Source organism: Lynx rufus, unplaced genomic scaffold (assembly GCF_022079265.1).
Source record: "Lynx rufus isolate CCGP_SWC_20201006 ecotype Redwood Valley unplaced genomic scaffold, mLynRuf1.p SCAF_16, whole genome shotgun sequence".
NCBI lineage: Eukaryota > Metazoa > Chordata > Mammalia > Carnivora > Felidae > Lynx > Lynx rufus.
Genome location: NW_025814830.1, coordinates 6,112,210 through 6,137,252, shown reverse-complemented (window position 1 = coordinate 6,137,252; position 25,043 = coordinate 6,112,210). Strand labels below are relative to the sequence as shown.

General features: G+C 51.6%; 1 protein-coding gene across 8 annotated transcripts in view; it reads right to left on the bottom strand.

Annotated features, from left to right (window-relative positions):
- ZC3H4 (zinc finger CCCH-type containing 4) overlaps positions 1-24,676 on the bottom strand; it is a 45,500-nt gene extending 20,824 nt beyond the window's left edge. The window contains exons 1-5 of one of the 8 annotated variants that reach the window (XM_047077776.1): positions 24,499-24,676; positions 23,210-23,375; positions 5,366-5,585; positions 4,948-5,058; positions 1,341-1,563 (exon numbers count right to left, since the gene is read on the bottom strand). In XM_047077776.1, the coding sequence (XP_046933732.1) occupies positions 1,341-1,563; positions 4,948-5,058; positions 5,366-5,585; positions 23,210-23,370 (715 nt within the window). In that variant the 5' untranslated portion in view covers positions 23,371-23,375; positions 24,499-24,676. The other 7 variants (XM_047077775.1, XM_047077779.1, XM_047077778.1 and 4 more) reach the window with 7 other exon arrangements.
- Between the last annotated feature and the right edge of the window lie 367 nt (positions 24,677-25,043).

Genomic DNA, 25,043 nt, shown 5'->3' with positions numbered 1-25,043 from the left:
CGCATCGGGCTCTGTGCTGACAGCTCAGAGCCTGAAGCCTGCTTCAGATTGTATCCCCCGCCGCCCCCTCTCCACCCCATCCTAGCTTGTGCTCTTTCAAAAATGGATGAACAGGGGCGCCTGGGTGGCTCAGTCGGTTAAGCGGCCGACTTCGGCTCAGGTCATGATCTCATGGTCCGTGAGTTCGAGCCCCGCGTTGGGCTCTGTGCTGACCGCTCAGAGCCTGGAGCCTGTTTCAGATTCTGTCTCCCTCTCTCTCTGCCCCTCCCGTGTTCATGCTCTGTCTCTGTCTCAAAAATAAATGTTAAAAAAAAAAAAATTAAAAAAAAAATGGATGAACATAAAAAAAATTTAAATTAATCTCATCTGTTTCCTTTTATTTTTTCAATGGGACTGCCAGAAAATTCTAAATTCTACGGTGATTTGTGTTATATATTTTTTCTTTTTAAATGGTTTAATCATTTTTTTGAGAGAGAGAGACAGCATGCACACACGAGTGGGGTGAGGTAGAGAGAGAGGGGGAGACATAGAATGTGAAGCAGGCTCCAGGCTGTGAGCTGTGAGCACAGATCCCAATGCAGGGCTCGCATTCATGGACCATGAAATCATGACCTGAGCCTAACTTGGACACTTAACTGACTGAGCCACCCAGGTGTCCCACACTGTATTTCTATCGGACGGCACTGGTCTAGAATCTCCCCAAAGAGCAGAGCTTGTCCAGGGAGTTGTCCAGGGAAGACTTGCCAAGAAAATGAATGAGCAGCCACTCTAACAATAAGCTGGGCCTTAGTCAGGGCTAAGTACTGCTGAGCTATAAGGTCCCAGGAACCCTTGTGGGTTGCAAAACCTCGCAGGCAGGAGCCAGTTCTAGATGGTTTCCGGTGCTCCGCCCTCCCTCACCTCCTAACTGCCACAGTTCAAGGTTCAGAGGCTGCACACCTTGTTGGGTGATAGGAGCTGGGAGGAGTGGGGAGGAGGCTGGGGCAGCCAGCTGTCCGTTACCCTGGCCTGTATCTGACAAGCTGTCCCTTCTCTCGCTCCTCACAGCTGAGCAGGAAGTGAATGAAGAAAACAACCCTCAGCCACGAGGGCGTCTCCCCGCCTCCCGCCAGCCTGGCTGTGTCCCAAGCACAGGCCTAGCACTGGGGCTTCTTCTCAGGGCCCTGCGTGTGCAGCCCCCGCCCTTCCCCTGTACTCACCCCTGCACCGAAACCACTGCCGGTCTCTCCTCCCGCACCGGAGGCTCGGCAGCACTGGGCCCCACGCTGCACCCCGAGCCCCCGCCGCGGATCTGCTCGGACCCCCTCCCCCCCGCCCCCCCAGAGGCGGCAGGGCCTCACCTCGGCCCCGGCCGCTGCCCTCCTTCGCGCGCCGGTACTGGTTCAGCTCTTTGGTGAAGTCGTCATAGTCCTCCTTGCCCATATCCTCCTCCTCGTCGCCCTCGTACTCCCCGTACTGCTCGTTCTCGTAGTCTTCGTACATGCCGTAGCCTTTGCTGTCCATCTTGGAGTAGGCCTTCTTGGGCAGGGACGTGGTGTGCGACGGGGGGTACTGCTGGTGGGACTGATGGAGAGAGGGCGTGAGGCGGCCCCGGGGCCCTGGGCCCGGACTGCCAAGATCCCCGCTGTTCCCTTAACTGATGCACTGTCTGGGGGCCTCTGCCACCCCGGCGGCGACACACCAGCCCCCAGCACTCGGGGCACTGGTTCCCAGACAAGCGAGAGCTGGGCGGTGGGCTCAGACGTTTCTGTTCTTCAAAAAGGGCCACGGCTTGAAAGAAAATTTAGAAACACGGACCCCACGATCCCTGAAGAACTGGGGAGGGGAGAGAAAGGGCTATTGCCCAGGGATATGCAATCTCATTTGGGAAGGAGGCCTGGTAGGCAACAGGGGTGCGCCTTTTTATGTATTTATTTTGAGAGTGAGAGCAAGTGGGGGAGGAGCAGAGAGAGAAAATCCCAAGGCAGGCTCTGTGCTGTCAGCACAGAGCCCGACATGAGGCTCAAACTCACAAAACTGAAATCATGACCTGAGCTGAAATCAAGAGTCTGCCGCTGAACCGACTGAGCCACCAAGATGCCCACATCTATCTACCTATCGATCCATCTGTTTATTTATAGGGGACGCCGTCCAGGGGATGCCGTCTAGGGACGCCGGGGTGGCTCAGTCGGTTCAGCGGCAGACTTCGGCTTGTGAGTTCGAGCCCCACATCAGGCTCTGCTGTCGACACAGAACCCACTTCAGGTCCTCTGTCTCCCTTTTTCTCTGCCCCCCTCCCCCTGCTCTCTCAAAAATGAATATTTAAAAAATAATAAGTAAGTAAGTAAATAAATAAAAGTAATCTCTACACCCAACGTGGGGCTCGAACTTAACCTGGAGATCAAGAGTCGCACGCTCCACCCACGGAGCCAGCCAGGCACCCCCAAGAGGGGTGCTCCTTGGTCAACCTTTTCTTGGGGCCTTGGAATTCAATTAATAATCTACTTGGCAACCAAATTAGAAAGCTATTAAATGCTGCTTTCGAAAGTGTGTTAGTGCAAAGAGATATCGGATGAAGTTAGACAGAGACAGACACACACACAGACAGACAGACACACACACACAAATAGAAAGCACCAAGATGGCCTTTAGTAAACAAATAAACTGGGGTCCATCCAGACAATGGAGTCTTATTCATTGGTTAAAAGAGATGAGGGGCGCCTGGGTGGCGCAGTTGGTTAAGCGTCCGACTTCAGCCAGGTCACGATCTCGCGGTCCGTGAGTTCGAGTCCCGCGTCGGGCTCTGGGCTGACGGCTCAGAGCCTGGAGCCTGTTTCCGATTCTGTGTCTCCCTCTCTCTCTGCCCCTCCCCCGTTCATGCTCTGTCTCTCTCTGTCCCAAAAATAAATAAACGTTGAAAAAAAAAAAAATTAAAAAAAAAAAAAAAAGAGATGAACCACGGGGCTATGGAAAGACACGGGAAAACCACACACACATACTGTTAAGTAAAAGAAACTGATCCGAAAAAATTACACGCTGTAGGAGTCCAGCTCTCTGACATTCTGGAAAAGGCAACACAACAGAGACAGAAAAAGACTGTGGGTTGCCAGAGGCTCAGGGAGGAGGGAGGGGGTAAGGCACAGGGGATTTTTAGGGAACTGAAACTATTTTATATGATAGTGTATGGTGAATACATAACATGAGCATTTGTCGAAAACAAAAGAACTGTAAAACACAGAGGAGGAAACCTTACTATAACCATAAGCTTTGATTAATAGCCATGCATCAATACTGGCTCATCAATTACAACAAATGTACCATAATAACGTAAAGCGTTAACAGGAGAGGGACACGTGGGTGGCTCAGGTTAAGCTTCCGGCTTCAGCTCAGGTCATGATCTCACAACTCGTGAGTTCAAGTCCCGCATCGATAGAGCTCTGTGCTGGCAGCTCAGGGCCTGAAGCCTGCTTCAGATTCTGTGTCTCCCTCCCTCTCCACCCACCCCCGCCCCCCGCATTCATGCTCTGTCTCTCTGTCTCTCTCTCTCTCTCAAAACTAAATAAACATTGGGGCGCCTGGGTGGCTCAGTTGGTTGAGCGTCCGACTTCAACTCAGGTCACGATCTCGCGGTCCGTGAGTTCGAGCCCCGTGTCGGGCTCTGGGCTGATGGCTCGGAGCCTGGAGCCTGCTTCCGATTCTGTGTCTCCCTCTCTCTCTGACCCTCCCCCTTTCCTGCTCTCTCTCTGTCTCAAAAATAAATAAACGTTAAAAAAAAAATTAAAAAAAAAAAAGTAAATAAACATTTAAGGCATCTGCTCAATTTTCTACAAACCTAAAACTGTTCTAAGAAACAATCTATATTAATTTAAAAGACCCACACTCATGGGGCGCCCGAGTGGCTCAGTCGGTTAAGTATCCAATTCTTGAGCTCAAACTCAGGTCTTGATCTCAGGGTCATGAGTTCAAGCCCCATGTTGGGCTCCGTGCTGGGTGTGAAGCCTACGTAAACAAATAATTAAAAAAAAATAAAAAATCCACACTCGTTATGAGAAAATACAGAACGTAAGTATATAGACACATAGGACTACATTAGCAGACCTTAAAATCCCTCAACCCCAGATGCCTGGCTGGCTCAGTGAGTGGCACGTGTGACTCTCGCTCTCGGGGTTGTGAGTTCGATCCCCACGTGGGGGTAGAGATTACTTAAATATAAAATCTTAAAAAAAAAAAAAAAAAAAAGCCTCAAACTCTAGTTCCTAATCGAAGCTGTGGTGTGCCCTCCCTCCATTTCTTGTCTCAGGTTGAAAGTCTGAATCTCTGCTAGCATATCAATGTCAAGTGTAACATTATATGATTGAATTATTCGTTAGGACAGATGATGCTGAGTCATGGGACACAGGGATGTATGTATTTTAGAGCTACTAACTTTAAAAGCATTTTTCATCAAAACTTGAAAATCTACATCAATTTTTCTTACCGATTTTGCTGGGGAGAAAAAACAGTACAGAAACCAAACAAATAATCTAAATGCCCGTTTAAGCTCCGTGTTACAACAGGATAAACATTGACTTCTGACTCTACGGCCCTTGAGATAATTTGCTCCAATTTTCCACAACAGGTCATTTCTCAATGGTGGACAACGGTCAGCTACACCAAGGATAAATCAGCAGATTTCTGGGGGACGGGGACATCCTGAGTCCTGCCAAGGCCATGGGAAGAAGAGGGAAGTCTTAGGAGCAGCCACCGACTGGGCTTGAACCCCAGCTCCTACACTACAAGGCTGCCACCTGGCTGGTTTCCCGGCTCTGTTTTCCTCACCTGTAAAACGGGGATAAAAACAGTATCTCGTCTTGCAGGCTTAAAACCCACGTAACACGCGGTGCAAGAATGCCCAGCAGGCAGCAAGTGCTTAGCAAACAAGGGTGGTTTACCCGGCTCCGCGGGGGCCCCTGCGGGGCAGATACTCACCGGTGCATACGGGGGGCTGTACTCTCTGTACTTGCGGTGCCCCTTCTCGCTGGGGCTGAAATCCGAGTCATCTGAAAAGTCCGAGAAGTCATCACTGGAAGAAGCGTGGCGCTGCAGTGGCAGAAGAAACGGACTTAGTGATTCCGCTGCGGGCAGTGTCAGCCCAGGGACAGACGCTGCCGGAATGTGCCGGAAGGGCCCAGCGCTCCCTGCCAAACACCTCACCTAAGGGCATTTAGTGGCAATGGAGCATGAGCCACTGACTCTTTAAAGAAAAATAAAACTGTTAATCCAATTTGGGGAAGGAATAAGCACCACTATTACGCGTGCCCTCTGGCCTCCGAGGCGAGCTCGGCCCCCGGGGCTCCGCTCCGGCCCGTGCACGCAGCCCGGCCCGGGCGCACCCTCCCAGACCTACTTTGTGCTTGGATTTCCTCCTCTTCTTCGACCTCCTCTTCTCCTTCTCCCTCTCTTTCTTCCGCTTCCGCTTCAGTCTCCGGTGAGACTTCTCCTCGTCCGAATCGCTATGGTGCTTCTCCCCCTTTTCCTTCCGGCTCCTCTCGGGCCCTCCGGAGGTGTCCTGGGTCTCCTCGGCCCCATCATCCTCCAGTTCACCTTCTTCCAACTCACCATCTTCCCTATAAACCAATCCCAAAGCCAGTATGAAGCCGGGGTGTGAGAGGGGATGTCCGAGGGCTGCGGGGTGGCCCTGGTGGACAGGAAGAGAGCGAGGCCTTCCTCGGGAGGACTGGGGGCTGCTGCCTCTCGGCCACCCCCCCCCCAAGGACTGCGCCTACTCTCGTGTAACCTGGCTGGGGGACAGCGGGCGGGGGCCCGACACCGCTGGATTTTCAAGGTGCAGCCACTGATACGGGGACCACCCTAAGTCAGTATTTCTCAGAGTGCTCCAAGGACCTCGAATTCTAAAGAAGAAAAGCGACAAGGTTCTGTGGTCAAATGAGGGGAGGAAATCCCCACCTTGGGGCATCACAGTGCTTAATGCTCTAATGGAAGTTCCCAGAGGTCTTACCGTCCAGAAGCCTGCGCAGCCCTGCTTTAAGAGCATTTCCAGGACTTACTTGACCAGAGAGGCTGCTGTCTCTCGGGGAACACGGATTAGCATCCGTCCCAGAGTGCAGTGGTGCACAGCGGCCTGAGGTCACGGGCTTGGTCCTAGTCCTATGGATGTGTCCTGTGAGCTGAGGGTGGTGGCTGTGTACAGTGGGGACAGGGCCATGGTTCTAAACCAGAGGCGGCCCCCGGTCTCCTGGACCCGACCCACAAGCAGGCTCGGGCTGTGCCCAAGGACACAATGTATTTCACCAAAGCCCCGTAAGAACTACCAGTGACAAGCTCTGGTCTCCAGAGGTCTCACCCACAGCCTGGGCTGCACAGCTCTGGGCTGGGGAGCCGGGGGGCAACCGAGCAGGTGAAGAAAGGGGAAGGGGTGAGCGAAGGGTCCCAGGCCCCAAACCCCTCCTGACGTCCCCTCCTAACAACTGTCGGGGTCGGGTCCCCCGCACTCCACTGCTGCCGACCCCCGGTATCCCTTCTGGCTCCCCTTCCTACAGATTTCCTGATTTTGTCACTGCCCCCACATCACCCCATCCCTAGTACTTTCAAAAATAAAAGCACTCTCCAAACATGACAGTCGCTGCCCACAGAACATTCTAAATATCTACAAGGTGGGGAAGAGGGAAGGGGATAAATAGGGTTAAGAAGGAAAGCAACTGGAAAAAGAATCCAGTTTTTGGCCAAACCCACAGAGACAGTTGTCACAAGTACAGGAGTTGGTTTAAAAAATAAAAATAAAATAAATTCCGCAAATCTTTTCTAAAAGCTCCCACAGTTCCTCAAGCGTGACCATGGAAGAGCGTGTGCGAGAAGAGAAAAAAATCCTTTCTTCTCCATTAACTAGGACCCCAGAAGAGAACGAAGAGAACATAAACAGGGGCATAATGAACCCAGGATCCGAAAGGCTAACCATGAAAGGATCTAATCCAGGCAGAAAAGACCTTGCTGCCCAGACGGGCCCGGGGTCAGAGTGGGAACAAGCCCGCCCCCAGAGCCCCCGCAGGTTCTACGGGGCTTTGTAGAGAAACACCACACTGGTGATGCTCCAAGAGTCCTTCGCGTCCTTTCACTCACGCAACCCCCTTTGTCCGCCCCGGGTGGCGCTGCTCCCCAAATGTCAAGGAGCCTCTCTTAATTCTCATTCCCCATTCAAAGCGGTCAGGTCAGCTTAAAACCCAAGCGGCCCCAACCCCACGGACAGCCCGGCAGAGGTCAAGGGCAGCTCTCTCACACACAGCGCGGGACACAAAATTTGTTCAGATGTTTCAAAGGAAACAAGTCAGGGAGGTGACCGACGTGTGTCTCGGGTCGTCTCCTTGCAAATCGCCAGGGTGGGGGGTGGGGAGCAGCCCCGAAGAACGATGCAGAGTAAAGCGGGGAGGAGCCGGCATTCCTGACAAGTGAGGCACCTTCCGGCTTGGGCTTGGGTGCGGCCCACGGAACGGGGTGTGGGACAAGCTGCCTGGCTGGAGTGGCCTTGCCCACAGTAAAAGTGCCACCCGACTGGGGAAACTGGTTTCGGCGAGCTCTCCAGCCGAAAGGAGGGAGCAGGGCAGGCTCCCTGCTGCCTGGAACCACGGCGGACGCCAGGGTGTGGTTCCCGCAGCAAACAGGACGCACGTCCCTCCCTGCTGGGAACACCGTGGGCAGACCAGCTTGCCACACCTCAGGAGAAACACAGGGAGACAGACAGACAAAATGGAGCTGAGGAAGGCCCAGAGACAAACCGAGGATGGCGGGGATGGAGGGCCGTACTCCATGAAGAAAAGCTAAAAAGCGCATCACTCTTAACCAACGGTCTGGAAAGGAAAAAGCTCAGAGGGACATGTTGGAAAAGCGGCCAGAATCTCCGGGCAGGTGGGGACGGAGGGGACACAGGAAGACAAGAAGGGCCCGGGCTCCCAGAAGCCCTGATGAAAGAAAATAAGGCTCCCAGAGCAAAAGACCCTCATGGAGCCAGAAGAAGCCTATCAGAGTGGAAGGGATGGCAAGACGCTTTGAACGCTCTCCTCTCAGGCAGGTGGATCGCAAAGGGAGGACAGGTGATGGGACTTGTCAAGGGCAGACATTGCAGACACTCCCTTACCTCCGCCCACAGCGTGACAGGGCAGGCCAAGGTCTTGCCCAGGGTCAGGGTCAGGCTCCATCCCTGTCCCGCACCCACAAGCCAGCTTGCTTGAATACGTGGGCCGGGTCTACACCTAACACCTGGGGGCTGGCTACAAAGACCACCCGAGCGACTCCAAAGTCCTCACCACCATCAAGAAAGATTCCTAGGGAGCACTTGGGTGGCTCCTTCGGTTAAGTGTCCGACTTCATCTCATGGTTTGGGAGTTCAAGCCCAGCATCGGGCTCTGTGCTGACAGCACAGAGACTGCTTGGGATTCTCTCTCTCCCTCTCTCTGCTCTCCCCCCAGTCGTACACATACTCTCTCAAAATAAATAAACTTAAAAAAAAAAAAAAAAAAAAAAGAATGATTCCTGAAGAAAGCCCTTTAATGCCGAAGGACTTCCCAAAGCAAGGAAGCACAGTGTTCAAATCCACCCTCCAAAGACTTTCAGCCAAAGAGGGGCTCTGCGTTACCTGTACGAACACCTCCGGGATATCTGGGCTCAGTGAGAATCTACCCCGCAACTTTTTACTAAATGGGTCACGAATACTTAGAACTTTGTTTCTTTACACGGACTTGGGGAAAACTGACAAACAGTATTTAAAAAACAGAAACAAAAAACCTGCTGGCGACTTACGAAGGGAAAATGGGAGACTGCAAGGGACACCAGGCCGGTGACCCTCCAGTGCCCACTGTGCGTCCTCAGTGCCATCTGGCCATGCTGTGCTCTCAAACTTCTCCGAGCCCTGGGCTAACCTCTGGTCACCTGAGGGGGTGCCCTCTGATAACACAGGAAATTCCCAGCTTAACTTCTGTATGAACACGGGGTCTGTCTTCCTTACAAGGGGAAAGAACAAAAACCAAGAAAACCGAACCAGCCGGGACAGGGGCAGAAATCCCCGGGGACCACTGACACGCGGGCACAAAAGCAGGCTCCAGGAACAGCAGCCAGGCTTCAGTGGTGCCACCTCACAGACTGCCAGCAAAGCCCATGTCAGAGTGGGATTAAATACCGAGGGAGCTTGCCTAATAGACTGTGACATAATCCCTCAAGAAAAGTGGGGGAAGCCCCACTGCGCTAATCATTTCAATCTAGACCTGCCAAGCCCTCTTGAGACCAGTAAGCAGGAGAAAGCCTGAGGCGTCAGCCTGAGCAGGGACGACCTTATTCCCAGAGCCCGGACTGGCAATGTCCCAGGATGGCCGCGCCAGGGTCGGCCCGCCGGGGCCATCGGGGACAGGCAACCGACCAAGCTGGGGGACTGACTTGGAACGGGTGTCCAGGAGGGAACGGGAAGAAGCCACCGGCTTGCCGAGGGTCAGATCTGTCTCGTGCCTCCCGCACTAAGCTTCCAGGGCATTTAAACTCCCACTCACAGAGCTGGTGACAGCCAGCTCCTCCCTCTCGGGTCAAAGACTAGATCTGGGTGCCCATTCTAAGGAATGCCTATTTGGCCACTCCACAGGGCACGAGCGTGCTGAATTCAACACACACCACGGGCTTGGCAAAAACAGCACGCAGTCAAGAAATCTCATGACTTCAAAGCAGGCTGGTGGGGTGGGGCACGGGGCCGCTTTCTGCAGGCCAAGTGACCAACCACCAGCTCCGCTTCTTACGCTCTTGGTATGCGTAACTTAGCGCCTTGGTTTTCTCACCTGTGGAATGGGGTGACTGTAGTACCTACCAGGGTTGTTAAGGTTAAATGAGATTAACGTGGATAAAGCCCTTGACGTGAGAAAGGCACAAAGTACCAGACAAAAAGCAGCTACCAGGTTTAAGGATAGCCCTAAACTGGCTGGGGTGCTCATCAGGAAGCACTTTCTGTACGGAGAAGCTTCAGCCAACTCCCCTTGGGGGTCGCTGCTGACCGCTGGCCAACAAGTTCCCGCTACACTCGGCCGGACTGAGTACGCGCTATCCTCTCCCGACAGACCCTGACAAAACTGACAAATCAACACGTCCCCTTCCTCTGCTCTAATCTAGCTGGTAAGAGGAAGTAACCGAGTGGGTGACCAGGAGGGAAAGGCACAGGGAGAGCTGAGCCCCAGGAAGAAGGGACAAAAGCCCCTTAAAAAAACAAAGCTTCCCGACATGGAAATTCTCTAGATGAGAGAGCTGGAAGGAAACTGAAAGGGGCCCGGGTTTGTGGATCGATCTGGTTTGCAAAAAAAGAGAAGGGGGTGGGGGCAAAAAAAACCAAAAGGTGGACACTCATGGGAGCAGTGGCTGTTACCTGAAGATCATGAGAGCCCTTGACAAGAGGCGGCTAGGTTAATGTGAAGGTCAGGGTTATGACCATTAACTGCCCAAACGCTCAACAAATTGCCTGGGTAGGCTCGGAATGACCCATTAACTAGGGACAAAACTACAAAAATTATGGGGAGGCTCTGCCTCTTCAAATGGTTAACGACAGGCCTAACTGCCGAAGTCCCCAAATCCGACCGTGTGGGACAGTTGTTTACTGGGAGCGAAGGCACAGAGGCTTTCCCTCGCTTTCCGACGAGGTGAAGGAGCCTCGGGGGGTGGGGGGCACCTCACTGAGGGATTTTCAGAGGCAGGAAATTCTTGAAATAAACCTCTGGGCCTCGCACATGGTTTTCAGTGTCCTTGCTACCTAGGTTTATTGACCAGAACTCAAGAGCAAATGGGCTCTATGTCTCCCTTCCCCTCAACATTCTCACGTGGTGTCACAACAGACTGTGACATCGCACCACCTCCATGGTAACGTGCCCACGTAACAGACAACACCCCACCCGAGCATCCAAGCGCAAACCAACCATGGGACACGAGAAGCCCGATCGCCAGCACCCCCAACCCCTCACTTCAACGTGAGCAGAAGAGCCAGTCTGGTGCTGAGACCCGGATGGAAACGCACCTACAGCCAGAAGTCAATTTCTCCAATGGAAATGGAGAAATCTGCACTTGGAATGGGTATCTGAAATATTAAGTAGTTACTGTCAATTTTGTTACATAGGATTATAGCTTTGCGGTTACGTTTTAAAAAAAAAAAATCGTTGGGGCACCTCGGTGGCTCAGTCAGCTAAGCACCGGACTCTTGATCTCAGCTCAGGCCTTGATTTCAGGGTCTTGAGTTCAAGCCCTGTGTTGCACTCCGCACTGAGCGTGAAGCCTACTTTAAAATAAATAAAGAAATAAGTAAATAAATATAATAATTTTTAAAAATCTCCAAGTTACAGATATGCACTAAAGAATCTGCAGGTCAGGGGCACCTGGGTGGCTCAGTCGGTTAAGTGTCTGACTTCAGCTCAGGTCACGATCTCGCGGTCCGCGAGTTTGAGCCCCGCGTCGGGCTCTGGGCTGATGGCTCAGAGCCTGGAGCTTGCTTCCGATTCTGTGTCTCCCTCTCTCTCTGCCCCTCCCCCGTTCATGCTGTGTCTCTCTCTGTCTCAAAAATAAACGTTAAAAAAAAAAATTAAAAAAAAAAAAAAAAAGAATCTGCAGGTCAAATGACGTGAAATCTGAGATCTGCTTTAAAATACACAAGGCACGGGGTGCCTGGGTGGCGTAGTCGGTTAAGCGTCCAACTTCAGCCAGGTCACGATCTCGCGGTCCGTGAGTTCGAGCCCCGCATCAGGCTCTGGGCTGATGGCTCAGAGCCTGGAGCCTGTTTCCGATTCTGTGTCTCCCTCTCTCTGCCCCTCCCCCGTTCATGCTCTGTCTCTCTCTGTCCCAAAAATAAATAAACGTTGAAAAAAATTAAAAAAAAAAAAAAAAATAAATAAATAAAATACACAAGGCAGGGGCGCCTGGGTGGCTCAGTCAGTTACGCATCTGACTTCAGCTCAGGTCATATCTTGTGGTTCATGGGTTCAAGCCCCACGTCAGGATCTGTGCTGACAGCTCAGAGCCCAGAGTCTGCTTTGGATTCTGTGTCTCCCTCTCTCTCTGCCCCTCCCCCACCTGCACGCACACGTGCTCTCTCTCTCTCTCTCTCAAAAATAAACAAACATTAAAAAAATACGCAAGGCAGATGGGGGATGTAGTGAGATGAACCAAAATTGGCAAAATGTAGATAACTGTGAAACCAAGTGATGTGTAGATGATGGCTTTTCTCTTCTAACGAAAATGCTAGAAAATTTCCGTAAGTTAAAGAAAAAAAGATGCCCTGAGTGGGGACCGCCTCAACAAGTTGAGGCGAGGTTATCAAGGAAGGCAGAGAGCTGGAGTCTGGGGTTGGGGAGGAGGGGGGGCTCCATCACCCCCATGAGGGCCTTACCTCTCGGCCCTGATTTCCTCAACGACAAAACCTGCCAGGATACCTCAGCGTCTTATACAAAGCAGTGAGAAGTATTCGTTACAAACATCCTGTAGCAGCCGACTTCCATGCCAGGTACCAGACTGCTGAGTTCACATCCACTCATCCCTCACTGAAACGCGGTAGCAGACCCACGTTGGTCATGAGTCATCGGTACCCCCATTTCACAGAGGCTCAGGGAGGAGAAGATATTTGCCTACAAGGTCACAGCACAGAGCAAAACTGGAACGAGTCCTGGATTCTCTGACTCCAGGCCCAACTCTCAACCTCGACCCTGGAGAATTAGAAATCATCTGGAAGAGAATAATTAGCTCAACAGGCCAACCGCCAAAACCCCTCCCCGAAATTTATAACGGCGCTGGCAAAAAGAAGACAGATGTACAGAAAACCGACCAAAGGAAACAGCATTCCAAGAAACACCAAAGCGAGGTATTAAGACATTGGGCGAGGTCTGTGTCCGGGTTTCAACTGTGAGGTGAAGACAGAAACAGAACCTGTGAGAAGGACCGAATCCTCTTGGGAAGAATTTCCTGAGACCACGGTCCATCACGTGCTTAGCACTACCCTGGCCCAGAACAAATGCCTAGGAGGAAAAACTATCCTTAAGCAAAGACATGAGGCAAATACAGTCCTTCCAAGATCAAATAAAGGGAAATGAGACGTTCAAAAATCTCACCAAAGACTTTTGCACAGAAAGGCCCAAAGAATCCTGGAAAAACCCCAAGGAAAGGGTCTTCTCCCCAGATGGACAGAGAGCAACGGGAATCATTCCAAGGGAAGGAAATTCCAAAGCCGTGCAACACCAGCAGGAACACTTCATCCCGGGGTGTGCGGCATCCACGCCAGGGTTTGTCCAAGCACACAAACCCCTCAGGCAGAGCGTTTCTGCAGAGCTTCAAACAAGCTGATCGAGAAAAAACCTGGCCTACTTACTAGAGTCTCACGGAGTCCGGTGTCATTTCCTTCGCCTGAACAGCTACTTTTTCACTCCCACTCACTCTGAACGCTGCTCCTGGTTTTTTTTTAGTGTTTATTTATTTATTTAGAGAGCGAGAAAGCCAGCACTCGAGGGTGTGTGTGTGTGTGTGTGTGTGTGTGTGTGTGTGTGTGGAGGGAAGGGGGAGAGACAGACAGACAGACAGACACCCCCAAGCAGGTTCCGTGCTGTCAGTGCACAGCCCAGGCTCGAACCCACGAACCTCTACATCGCAACCTGAGCCGAAATCGAGAGCTAGATGCTTAACCGACTGAGCCACCGGGCACCTCACAGCTCCTGTTCTTGGTAAAGGCATCCATCTGATCCCAGTTCCTCCTGTCAGATGAACCTCTGAAGTCTGTTTCTCAGCAACAGAGTTTCTTAACCACCTTCTCATGCCAACTAAGGCTTCAGACAGCTGGAAGGATGCTGGTTCTCATCCAAGGAGGACCAATTTCTATTATTCCAGAAAGGAAAATCAAATCACTTAACTTGTGAACCAAGCCTCTTGCTCGTCTGGAATCTTTTCAGAGGAAATAGGTTTGGTTCCATTCAACATACATTCAACTAAGACAAAGAATATATTAACATTTTCGTCTTAAAAGAAAACCTAGCCTAGGATTACTAGGATTTCTTGTTCATACACCACCAAAGAATTTCCTTAAGAACTGCAATTATCTGGGGGTGCCTGGGTGGCACAGTCAGGCAAGCGTCTGACTTTTGGTTTCGGCCCAAGTCATGATCTCATGGTTTGTGAGTCTGAGCCCCACATGGGGCTCTGTGCCTGCTTGAGATTCTCTCTCAAAATAAATAAATAAACTTAAAAAAAAAGAAGAAAAAAAAACAGAACTGCAATTATCTGTATTCAACTCTTTGCTAACTTCAACTGTGGGCTCCTGGAGGACAGAGAAGAGGCTGGCGGTCACCTGAGTTTCCAAGGGTCCAGCACAGGGCCAGGTTCAGACTGGGGGCAGCACTTGTGACATGTTCTGCACAAACCCAGCATCGGCCTCAGCTCTCCATACCCTCTTGCTCAGTTTCGTCAACACAGACACAGGACTATTTTCACAGTCAATAACGTGGGTTACCTAAAACTCCAATGAGGTAATCGAGGGGCTGTCTTTAATCAAAAACTCATTCACTGAGTGTCTATCAAGGGCTTCCTGATAGGCCAGAGAGTGACAAAAACCCGTACGTGATGCATCAACTGACATGAAAGGGGCCACCAGTCAGCACCCCCCAGGGATGAGGCCCACCTCCCTTGCCAAGAAGCTATGGTTCCCGGGACTGCTCTGGCTTTCCATGCAATGGCAGGGCCTGAAATCCCAAGGAAACCTAAGCCCTGGTGTCTGTTAGGAAAATGAGGAGGGCAATAACCCAAGCCACCTGCAACGGACATTTAGCCAAGTGACACTCATGTCTGGGCCCAGCTCCCTTGGGTTGGGCCCTAACAGGGACATGTTAGCTGCAATCCACTTCCCCGCTGGCTTCAAGAAGTCTCCCGTTACTTCCGATGAATGAAAATCTCTTTGACTTAAAGGTTCAAAAGCCCAAGCTTGGGCCTCTACATGCACTGGAAGGAGTGAAACAACGGGCTGACGGAGCTGCACCAGGTCACGGAGGGTCCCCACTCTCTGAGGCCAACTTTTTTTTTTTTAATTTTTTTTTAACATTTATTTTTGAGACAGAGAGAGACAGAGCATGAACGGGGGAGGGGCAGAGAGAGAGGGAGACACAGAATCGGAAGCAGGCTCCAGGCTCCGAGCCATCAGCTCAGAGCCCGACACGGGGCTTGAACTCACGGACCGCGAGATCGTGACCTGAGTCGAAGTCGGACGCTCAACCGACTGAGCCACCCAGGCGCACCCCCCCTTTTTTTTTTTTTAAAGTATTCTCTACACTCAAAGTAGGGATGGAATTCATCACCCTGAGATCAAGAGTTGCACGCTAGGGGCGCCTGGGTGGCGCAGTCGGTTAAGCATCCGACTTCAGCCAGGTCACGATCTCGCGGTCCGGGAGTTCGAGCCCCGCGTCAGGCTCTGGGCTGATGGCTCAGAGCCTGGAGCCTGTTTCCGATTCTGTGTCTCCCTCTCTCTCTGCCCCTCCCCCGTTCATGCTCTGTCTCTCTCTGTCCCAAAAATAAATAAACGTTGAAAAAAAAATTAAAAAAAAAAAAAAAAAAAAAAGAGTTGCACGCTCTACTGACAGCCAGCCAGGAGTCTTTGGGGCCAACTTTTAAGGGAATACCTGTACTTCCCTTCCATTCTCTCCCACCACCTCTGTCACAACAAAGATAACAATGGCTCCTGTGCAGGTAGGGACCAGCCACCTTCTTCTTTAAGGGCCCAAAATGTGGGGGTGCCTGGCTGGCTCAGCCAGAAGAGCATACAACTCTTGATCTTGGGGTCACTGAGTTCAAGCCCCACGTTCGAGGTAGAGATTACCTAAATAAAAAAAAAATTTTTTTTAAAGGGCCCAAGAATAAATACCGTAGGCTTTGCAGGCCGTACAGTTCTCTGTACCTTTATGGCAACTCTGAGGTTTAGTGCAAAAGCAGCACTGACCTTATAAGTTAATGGGCGTGGCTATGTTCCAACAAAACTTTACTTAGGGGGGAGAAAAAAAAAAGCCAAGTGGGCAGGCTTGGATCTTGTAGAGCCACAGACTGTCCACCCGTCCTCCCAGTAGTAGCTTTTCAGCTTTGACCTTGACCCACATCTCCTTTATATGTTTCTCTGAAGTTTTACAAAGTGGCTCTTAAACTCCACTGTACTCTGCTTTTTCTACCCTCTTTCATTCCTTTGTTTTTCAAATTGCAGGAGACAAATCACTAAATGGGACTTCATATCCCGCTAACGGCTGCACACTGCAGTTTGAAAACATCGTATCGGCCCCACGACAGCGACAGCATATAGGTACGGGGCTTGGGCCCGGGGTTCTACCTCTGCCTCCACACCCAGCTCTGTGACCTTGGACAAGTGACTTCATTTGTTTCAAATTCTCAGCGCCGGCCTGGGGCGAGCTAGCACATGGGAAGCACTCAGCAGGTCCCAGGGAGGTAATCTTCGACCTTCACACGAGGCACTGTCGCACCTTTGGGGAGACCAGCAGTCAATGACTCACAGGTCACATACAGTCGGCCTGACCCCCACGTCCACACGGTCCACCACTCCCCACCATCCCTCTACCAGAAGAGGATCAAGACAGGTTTAAAGGGAACAAACGGAATCCACGCGGTACTAAGCTTTACACTTCTAGGAGTTTATGGTTTCTGGGCACCATCGGACAGGGACAACAGGGACAAAGGAGCCAGGTGCTCAGCTGACTGACAGAGCCACCCGGGATCTAAGCACTCAGCCTAACCTCGCAATTCGTTTTGAAGGCACCCCCTTTGCAGGTGGGTCTCCAGAGCTGCCACAGCAGCAGCAACCCCTATGGTGGCCGGAAGCTGCAGGTGTCAGACACGGGAAGGAAATTTGAGGCCGGGCAAAGGTAGGGACAAGCTTAGCTCAAATCTAAATAAAGTCCTCCAGAGAGAAGAGCTCCTTGCACACCCTGAAAACTTTTCTGCTCCAAGCAAAGCGCGGTACGGGCCTGACTGCTGAATGAACAAAAACCTTTACTGACTCAGCCAAACTCCCAAGGGGCGAGGAGAATCTTGGGAGCTGGGACGGGCCTTGCTCGTCTGTCAGAGATTCTAGAGGGGGTAAAGGACTTGCTTGAGGTGACGAGACCAGTCAGCAGCGGGTTGGGGTGCTCCGGCCCCACTTTCTCAGTTCTCGGGAGGCCCACTGAGGCGGCAGGAAGGCTCAAACCCTAATCACCAGAGACGAACGCAGGCAGGACGTCAGCATAAGCTCAAGCCGCCGAGACCGTCCCAGCATCTATAACGAGGACCTTGAGCAAGCCAGAAAGGCCTTAAGATGGCTTCCACTTAGTTTCCACCCCAATCTGCTGCTCAAAATTAAATAAGCTGGCCAGGAACCTAAGGGGTGAAGAGAAACGGACTTGCCTCAAAAACACAGTTGCTCTGGGGCGCCTGGGTGGCTCAGTCGGTTAAGCGTCTGACTCCAGCTCGGGTCATGATCTCACAGTTTGGGAGTTCGAACCCTGCATCGGGCTCTGTGCTGACAGCTTAGAGCCTGGAGCCTGCTTCGGATTCTGTGTCTCCCCCTCTCTCTGTTCCTCCCCCGCTCATGCTCTCTCTCTCTCTCTCTCCTTCAAAAAGAAAAATATTTAAAAGAAACAAAAAAAACACAGATGTTCTTTCTTCTGCTTACATACCAGGCTATACATTCGATCTAGAATTTTTCTGCAGTAGAGACAGAAGATAAAGAAACCAAGATTTGCCAAATGCTAGGCATCGTGTGGGTGTCCGGTTACATGCCCACTTGACCGCAATGACCCTGAGAAAAGAGCATTAGCCTCAGTGCCCACTGCAGGGATGGCCAGGCCTGGACACAATCTTATCTGCTTCCAGAGCCCACACTGTTCCTTCCTATCCCGTAGCCACCTCCAACGTTCAAAAGATGTCAACAGTTGCCTTACACACAGGGAGCTGAGTCACCAATTCACACAGATACAAACTCACCAAAAAAAAAAAAACACAAGGAGGGAAAAAAAAAAAAAAAATACGAGAGATTCTCCATCCTGAGCCATTTGGCCAAGAGAAGCAAACTATGCTCCCGGTAGATATCCAGTATGGGAACAAAAAAGCATTCTATCGGAATGATGATTGTGGGATGCAACTAAGTCCACACCAACCGAGGGGGCCACGTCTTCCAACTGCCATCAACTGATCAAGTCAGAAATTTTAAAACTGCCCGTGTAATCTTCTTTCGTTACAAAGCCAAGAAAAAAAAAAAAGAAAAAGAAAAAAACCCTGTGCAGCCTTTCCAGGCTGCCATCTTCATTAACTATCAAAACTAGAACGGTTCCGCGGCAAAGACGAGGCCGATAAATTTGGAGAGCCAAATCCATGAATGAAACCTGGCTCCAAACATACAGCCCCAGTTTCACCTTAACCGAAAGCACATCATAAGCCACCGGAACAAGCAGCTTGCTCCTCTCTTTCCATTAGGTGTTAATTATGAAACCGGCCTCGAATCATTTATTCTGATTCCCGCCTCCGATGAGCCGACTGCGCTTACACAGATGCCTGAATCGACCTATTAAATACCAACTACCAGGAACCTCAGAGACCGGCCTCTTTTCTCCTATTGTGTTAGGGGCTATGTTGCCAAGGTAAAGGCAAGCACCTTGCCTGCTTAGAAACTCAGACATTTCACTTACTATTTGCTCCGAATTATTGTCACTCAACTTCCCACCCTGGGTCAGAACCAGTCACTCTGGTTCTAGCACATTCTGTCCCCAGGGACCAAAACTGGGTCCTCCGGAATATGGCTTGACCTAAAGCTATCCCCGGAGGCTTGGGAATAATTAGCGACTTTCACCATCCAGGTATTTGCTGTAACTGGATCTGGCTTCTACGAGATGGTCCTCGGGCCTCAATAGCCACGACGACGTTAACGGAAGGGAACAACGGGTAAGGCGACAGGGAGACATCCATTCCTCCCCTATCAGGGAAGGGAAAAGATTGAAAAGAGCAGAGGTGGAGGAATTATTAATGGATAAATTACAGGGCACCTGGGTGGCTCAGTCCGTTGAGCATCTGACTCTGGCTCAGGTCATGATCTCACGGCTCACGGGTTGGAGCCCGTATTGGGCTCTCTGCTGTCAGCACAGAGCCTGCTTCGGATCCTCTGTCCTCCACTCTCTCTGTACCTGCCCTGCTCGCACACTCTCTCTCTCAAAAATAAACACAACGTTAAAATAAATAAATAAATAATAAAGGACAAATTACTAAACCGGCTTAATATGAAACTGTCTACATTCAACTGGATGGAAACAAACTCGGAGTCGACCATTCATCTCTAGCTTGCCAGGGAGTCAACAGCTGGGAAAGCCTTCAGTTCCACAGGCGCAAAGCAGTTTTCCACTTGGGATGAGCCTTCCTGGCTAAGCAAAAGCCATAGGAGTGTCTTTGCTGTACTGACAAATCCTGGCTTGTCAACAACTCAAAAACTTGAGCAAATCGAAACCCTATCTGGGAGACAGGACAGACCGTGAATGAGAAAAGCCCTTTTGGGGAATCATCTTTTTCTTCTGAAGAACACATTTAAGAATAAAAAATAAAGGGGTTTCATGAGCGGAATACCCGTATTTTCATGGCTACAATTGGTTGTACTTCTACTGGGAGATTCGTATTTGGTTTCAGATTAAACCTCTCCCCAGAGAATATAACAATTTTAAAGATTGCAAGCGTCTAAGAGGTGCTGTTAAATCAGGGATTCTGAGTGACACCCTTTTTCTTTTTTTGCAACATCCATTAATTTGAATTTTAACTAGTATTGGTACATCAGTTTGGGGGGGTTAAAAAAAAAAGGCAGTACTGTGACATTTCAAAAACAAAGACTATGGAAATACAGTTTGACATAATTACTGGGGCTTCTTGGTTTTCATGGATGAGATTCCTTCGAGAACGGGGGGGAAAAAAAAACAAACCAAAACCAAACCCTTGTGTTGCTACGCCTGAGTCCTTTTTAAGTGTTTGGGGAGATACTTTTGAATTCATTGAATGATTGCTACAATGTTCACTTACAAAAGAAATCCCATTTCCTTAACATTCCAAGTCAAGTTAAACAAGCATCCTTCTACAACTCAGTTGCCCTCGAAACTTGGAAAGTTCATCTGTGAGCAGCCGGTTGCTGAATCTGGCTCCTGGAGAAGGAATTTCACCAAGGATGGAAAACTTCAAATAAAGGCAGTTCATTTTCAGCTGACCCTGCGCACTGGAGAGAGTGTGTTCAGTTCGTGCTTGAGACTTTTTTTTTTTTTTTTTTGCAGGATATTGTACAGTGTGGACACTTCTTCCTCCCACAACTGATTTTACATACCTAACATCACCACTTCACAGCAGTTACGTTGTGAGTATTTTGAGAGGAAGACTAAGACAAATGGCCCACTGAACTGCAGTTAACATTTCCTTATCCCAACGTAAGTGAACTTTTTTTTCCCCCTAAGAATGGAAAAAAAAAAAAAAAAAAGGTAAACAGGATCTTTCAGAGGGGAAAAGGGCCGTGTGTTAAAAAGTTTTCTCGACCAAAGTACATCAGGGACCAAAACTGGGGCCAAGAGGGAAAATGGAACTTCAACGTGTTTTGTCTTTTAACGGAACTTATGCTTGTAAAACACATCGGAAGTACAAGTGTTTCGTTCTGCAAGTCATTTCTGTTGCCGTTTTTTTCCTTGTATGTGTAGGAGAGGGAGGACTGGGGGCCGGAGGAAGTGTTCTCTCCACCATGACTGGGCATGTAACACGTTTGCATCAACTTTTCACGGTCAGGCATGTGCTTTCGAACAAAGGGAACAACAGTGGAGACGGGGAGAGGAGACTGGGGGTTGACACTTTACAGATTTGGTGCTTAAACAGTACTTTACAAATGACTTGCTTAATTTAAACGTCCATCACCATAAGAGACATTGGAGTAAAATGAGAAAATTGGATCTACTTGAACCACAATCTTTTGGGGAGGGGGGAGGGGCGGGGGGGAGGGAGGGAGCACATTAACTCAAATACAGGGATCATAAACCAAATTCAGTTTTAACCTCGTCTCCTAGAAATGGACCTCTGAAGTGTCCACTTTCTTCAAAGATGAAGGCTGGAGACAAAGCAATGGACTGATAGGGACAGAGGGATACCAAGGGCTTGAAAACATATGGGCCTTTTACATAAGTTTTTGTCATGTTACAGTAACGCTCTTTTTTTTTTTTTTTTTGACAAAACTGTGTACGACAAATTAAAAAAAATTAAAGATCGAAAGGATGTGCAAGTCTAAAAGGGCTCAAAACTGGGTTAGAATCCTGATTCGAACATATCAATTCACTCAAGCATCACTTTGGTCTAAAGGCAGGAGGAAGGCAGGCAGGAAAGGGACAAAAAGAGGGAGATAATTGAATTACTCAATAAAAGAGGCTACTTACCATCCCAACCCATTGTAAGACATACACTTCTGACATAAGAGAACTCCTTAGAGGTCGAATAAAGCGTGTAAGCACCTTTGAGTAATGCACCTGCCCCCAAGAGGGGGCCCGGAAGCCCAACGTGGGCTTAGCGCACAGACCTTTGCTAATCTGTTTATTTCCTTGAACTGGAGTCAGGCTGCGATGGGCTGCGATTCCCAGGACGATACATTTAATTAGAACAAAACAGAAAACAAAAACAAAAAAAAAAAAAACCAAAAAAAATTTTTTTTGTAAAAGCTCACCAAACTGCTGCACTTGTGTCTCTGAATGTGGGTGGCATTTCTTTTAAAAGGCAAAGTATGGTCTGTGAAGGAGAAAGGGAAAAGGGGAGGTGGCAGTGGGGAGAAGGGGCCGTGGTGCCTGGCAAGGAAGCCCTCGCTAAGACCCCAATCTAGGGGAGGGTCCTCCCGCGACTCCCCAGCCCGGGCTGCTATGGGGCAGCCATCTGTCCAGCTCGATCTTTTCCCCTCCCCACCCCCACTCCTTCTCAGACTGCCTTTCCTGCCGCTTGAAAACCTCCTTCCATTTCCCAATCCACTCTCTAGACACCTCTTCCCCTGCCCCGCCAGGAAAGGGAGGGCAAACCGTGCACCCCAACCCTCTGCTGGAGCAGGGGAAACAGGGGCCCCAACCTCGCTCTAAAACGCGCCAGGCTGGCCCCTTTATCACCCTCCAGAGAAGGGCGTGGGGCATGCCCATTTCGCACTTAATAAAAGGGGAAGGGGGGCACTCCCTTTCACCCCCTGCAAAAGCACAAAATTAAAAAAAAAAAAATCGTTATCTCCCCCGGAAGGGATGGCGCCCCATTTTAGCCCGAAAGAGGAGGGAACCCCATGAGAAATAAGAGACCAACTTCCTCTCCCCTCCAAGGCAGGGAAAGCAAACCTCACCCCCCCCACCCCCCTCGCCAAAAACGCATCACCTACCTACGAAAAACGAGAGGACCCCTGCCTTCAAGGAAAAACACGGGGAGGGGGCTTCTCCCCGCAAAAGAGAAAGGGGCTTCCATCGAAGGAACTAGAGATCCCCCCCCAACCAAATTTGCCCTCTAGGTAATAGCTAGGAAATCCCTCCCGCCAAAAAAAAAGTGCGAGAGCCCCCACCCAAAGGACCCCCCCCACTAAAAGGATGGAGCTAGAACTGAACGAACCCCCACTTTCTGCCTAAACTAGGGTACCTCTCCAAGTAGGGCAGGGCACACCTCCCCCAGGAGAAAGGATACTGCCAGGGGCTGGAAACCCCCAACTCCCAAATCCCTAAGAGCGGGGTTACTACTCGAGATCCCCCCCCCCAAAAAGGGTCCGGGAGCCCCTCCCCCATCCCCTTCCCCGAAGCCAGGCGACGGGCAGGCGGGCCCATGGCTGCCAGCTCCGGGCGCTGGGGCAGCCAGGACCCCCGTGGGCCTCCGCAGCCCCCCCCCCCAGCGCCCCCTCCCCAGGGCGGGCGGGCGGGCGCGGGGGTCCGGGGGGCGCCTCCTCACCTTCCCCTCAGCATGGCGCCCAAAAAAGACAGAGCGAGAGCGAGGGAGAGCGGGCGAGCGCCGCGAGGGGGGGGAAACGCATGAGGCCAGGAGAGAAAGCAAGCGAGAAAGAGCGAGCGAGCGAGAGACACCCACCGACCCCGCCCTTCCTCCTCCTCCTCCTCCTCCGCGGCCCGGCCCAACATGGCGGCCGCCCCCCTTCCTCCTCCTCCTCTTCCTCCCCCCGGGGACGCTGCCCCGGCCGGGCCGGGGGCCTGACCTGTCGTCAGGGAGCGGGAGGCGGTGGTGGAGGAGGTGCGGGGTGGCCGGGCAGGCGTCGGGGGAACACGGAGGAGGCGAAGGCGTTGATGGCGGCGGCGGCGATGGCGGCTGCGGCGACTCTGATGGTGGCGGCGGGGGGGTCCCGGGCGCGGCCTCCATAGTTCCTTTGGGGGGGAGGGGATGTTAATGCACGAAAAAGGACTGCTTGGGCGTGGCGGGAGGGGCACACTTCAGCTCTGAGGGCTCCTGATAGGAATGGGTATATAGTTTTTCGGTTTCGGAATCACCTCTGCGCCGACCTCCGCGTAGGCCGCGCGGCCTAGGCCTCGGCGGGCCGCTCGCCGCCTTTCTCCGCAGCCCGCCCCTGGGGTCACTCGCTCACGGGCGCGGGGCCCTCATCGGGGCGAGAGCCCCCACACACACCTCCCCTGCGGGCCCGGAGGTGGGGGACCCGGGAGACACGGACACTGGTGGGTGGTTGGGTGTAATTAGCGCGGGCCGCGCGCGATGGAGCAAGCGAGGGGGGAGGGGAGAAGAGGAGAGCGAGCGAGGGGGGTTAAAAAAAAGGATTTTAGGGAGGGAGGAAACGGGCCGCGGAGACGGGCCGACTGTCTTGTCTGTCTGCCCGCCCTAGGTGCCCCGGCTGCTCGGCCCCCGCCGCAGTCAGAAATTCACACAAAATGGCGGCCCGGCCTGGAGGAGCCGAGAGGCTGAGGCGGGAGGAAGGGCGAGGTGGGAGGGGGAACTGGGAGGCGGAGGCGGAGGCCGCGTCACGTGGAGGAGAGGGGCACAGGCCTTCTCCCGAAGGCCGGCGGAAAGAGCCGAAGGGAGGGAGTGAGGTCGAGGCAAGGCGGAAAAAGCCGAAGGCAGAGGAGCGAGAGACGAGTAGAGACGGAAAAAGCCGAGGTTGGTGATGGGGGTGTGGCTAAAGAATGGATGGAAAGTCGCGGGAGCCGGAGATAGCCGAAACGGACCAGGACGGGATGGGGGGGGGGGGCGGGGGGCGGGGAAGGCAAGGAACTGCGACGATCCGGAAGGAGCCGAAGGCGGTGACGGAGGCGGGTGGCAGGAGGCGGAACTAGCCGAAAGAGGAATTTAGACGGGAAAGGCTGAAGGGTGGGGCTCGGGAGGCGATTAACAGAGCAAAAGGCTGGGAAATTCACCCGAGCGCAAGCGGGAAGAACCGAAAATTACCAGCTTGAGGGAAGGCGGAAAGAGACTAAAGTTTTAGGTGGAAGAATGGGAGGGAAAGAATTCGAGCTACGGAGAGAAAAAAAAAAAAATAACCGAAAGCTGGAGGCCGGGTGCCGTGAGTTGTAGGTTTCCGGAGAAGGGGAGGATGGAGCCGAACAGGTCCGGAGCTGACGTCATTAGAAACCTCGGTCAGTGACGTCTCCCTGGGGCGGTGCGAGAGGGGCGGGCCTTGGTACTGCCTCCGGGAAGTTTAAGAGCTTGTAGCGTAGGTTATCGGGAAGGCTCAAGATAAATGTTACACGTGGGAGCGACTGACCGGGTTCAAACGGTGTGCAAACGACCTACAATCTTTTGATCCTCAAAACTCCGCTGGGAGGAACTACTATTCTCATTTAATGGATGCAGACAATCCTGGCGTCTAAATAGTTGTCTCAGGAACGTAATATTACCCCTAAAGAGCGCCTCAAGAGTTTTAGTCCGTGTGGGCATTCCATTGCCTACTGCAAAAATTCGTTGAGGCCGGTTTATATCCAAGGATCTTTGTTCTGTGCTTTTATGAGCTCCCTGTGCAGTGTCAAGCTCCGTGATGGTCGATGGGAACAGTTTCTAGCTTCCTGGAGCTTAAAAACCGATAATGC